Below are 2,103 nucleotides of genomic sequence, written 5' to 3' on the forward strand. Positions count from 1 at the left end.
CACAGTATCTATGTGTACTGTATATGTACACAGTATATACGAGCTGAATGAAACATCTGCACACAGCTGCCTCCTGGTACAGACTGATACCATGTTACCATGACAACCAGCTACAACAGATAACACAGGAGAGGAGGAAGTGATGACATCCTGCTGTCTGCAGAGGCAACAACCAGCAGAAAGCTCCACCCCTCCCCCTGCTGACAGGATGAGGAACTACATGCACACACCGTTACTGCAGTACTACTGCAGTACTACTATAGTACTACCATAGTACTACTGCAACTTTATCTCAACATTACTCCATCAGTGAAGTAACTGAAGTATATTAAATACTGATCAGTAGAGCCAGTAGTACTGCTGCACATTACTCAGTATTACACAGTAAAGTACTCTGTTGTTTAACACAGTATTACACAATAAAGTACTCTGTTGTATAACACAGTATTACACGGTAAAGTACTCTGTTGTAGAACACAGTATTACACGGTAAAGTACTCTGTTGTATAACACAGTATTACACGGTAAAGTACTCTGTTGTATAACACAGTATTACACGGTAAAGTACTCTGTTGTATAACACAGTATTACACGGTAAAGTACTCTGTTGTATAACACAGTATTACACAGTAAAGTACTCTGTTGTATGACACAGTATTACACAGTAAAGTACTCTGTTGTATAACACAGTATTACACGGTAAAGTACTCTGTTGTATAACACAGTATTACACGGTAAAGTACTCTGTTGTATAACACAGTATTACACGGTAAAGTACTCTGTTGTAGAACACAGTATTACACGGTAAAGTACTCTGTTGTATAACACAGTATTACACGGTAAAGTACTCTGTTGTAGAACACAGTATTACACAGTAAAGTACTCTGTTGTATAACACAGTATTACTCAGTACAATAGAGTGAAAAAGATTAAATGATCTCACAGTTGATTCTGAAAATGTTTCTGACCTTTGACCTCAAACTTCACATCTTTTTATCCAATCACTGATCAGTAACTCACCTGTCCATGAGCGGCCATCTTGTAGAGGAAGCTGAGAGTTTGTTCCAGAGGACTTCCTGTTGGCCTCCCTCCCCTCCTCATGACCTCCTCTTCCTCCTGTCACTCTTCCTCCTCCTCCTCTTCCTCGTCCTTGTGTCACTCACCTAAAGGAAACAGATCAAACTGATCAAACCGCAGGAAGTCAAGAGTTGATACAATAAAATCAGTTTGTTTTTAATATAAATATTGTTTAATGATCAGCTGACAGATTATTAACATGATCGACAGTCTGTTTCTGATTGGTTCCCTGCAGGGATCAATACTGAGTCATCATGTTCAAACACTAACATGTATTCATACTGAAATACATCGATATTCAACCAAAACACAAGACCAAAGCTTCCTGCTGCGTTTCTATGACTCGTTCCTGTAGATACACTGTAGTACGTTCTATAGAGAGCTACACATCTGACTGTATTTACACTATATACACATTTATACACTATCAACCATTAAACTACATATAAACACAATATACACATTTATACACTATCAACCATTAAACTACATAAACACAATATACACATTTATACACTATCACCCATTAAACTACATATAAACACAATATACACATTTATACTGTATCACAATATTTATATTTATATTTATATTGTCATATTTCTATCTTTTATGAACATTTTAAGACAAAAACCAGGAAATATTTAGTTTAACTACAGATTTATATTTTGTTCTTAAACACATCAAAACAAACCCTGAAGTCAGTAAAACTGAAACAGCAGGACAGTTAACGGTTGTCATGGTAACGCTACACAATAAAGGAGGAGTCAAGAAATCAATATTTCAGTTTAATAATGTTTAGAAATCACTGCATTAAAAAGTAAACACACACACACACATATATATATATATATATATATACTGTAACAATAACACAACATTACTGATTATTGATTATTGATTATTGATTATTGATATATCTGCTGTGATAAAATGTTAAAACTAATATCAGGAGGAGTCACACGTACCGCAGAGAGGTCGGAGGTCGATCAGCTGAAAAACACTGACTGTGTGTGTGTGTGTGTG

At 35.8% G+C, this 2,103-nt stretch overlaps 1 protein-coding gene across 2 annotated transcripts in view; it reads right to left on the bottom strand.

The window, feature by feature from the left end:
* LOC121905152 (rho guanine nucleotide exchange factor 2-like) overlaps window positions 1–2,103 on the bottom strand; it is a 42,341-nt gene extending 40,238 nt beyond the window's left edge. Inside the window, exons 1-2 of one of the 2 annotated variants that reach the window (XM_042423168.1) lie at window positions 2,046–2,103; window positions 1,021–1,163 (exon numbers count right to left, since the gene is read on the bottom strand). In XM_042423168.1, coding sequence (XP_042279102.1) covers window positions 1,021–1,101 — 81 coding nt within the window. In that variant the 5' untranslated portion in view covers window positions 1,102–1,163; window positions 2,046–2,103. The remainder of the gene's footprint in view (window positions 1–1,020; window positions 1,164–2,045) is intronic. The other variant, XM_042423169.1, reaches the window with a different exon arrangement.

This window comes from Thunnus maccoyii, chromosome 10 (assembly GCF_910596095.1).
Source record: "Thunnus maccoyii chromosome 10, fThuMac1.1, whole genome shotgun sequence".
NCBI classification, from domain to species: domain Eukaryota; kingdom Metazoa; phylum Chordata; class Actinopteri; order Scombriformes; family Scombridae; genus Thunnus; species Thunnus maccoyii.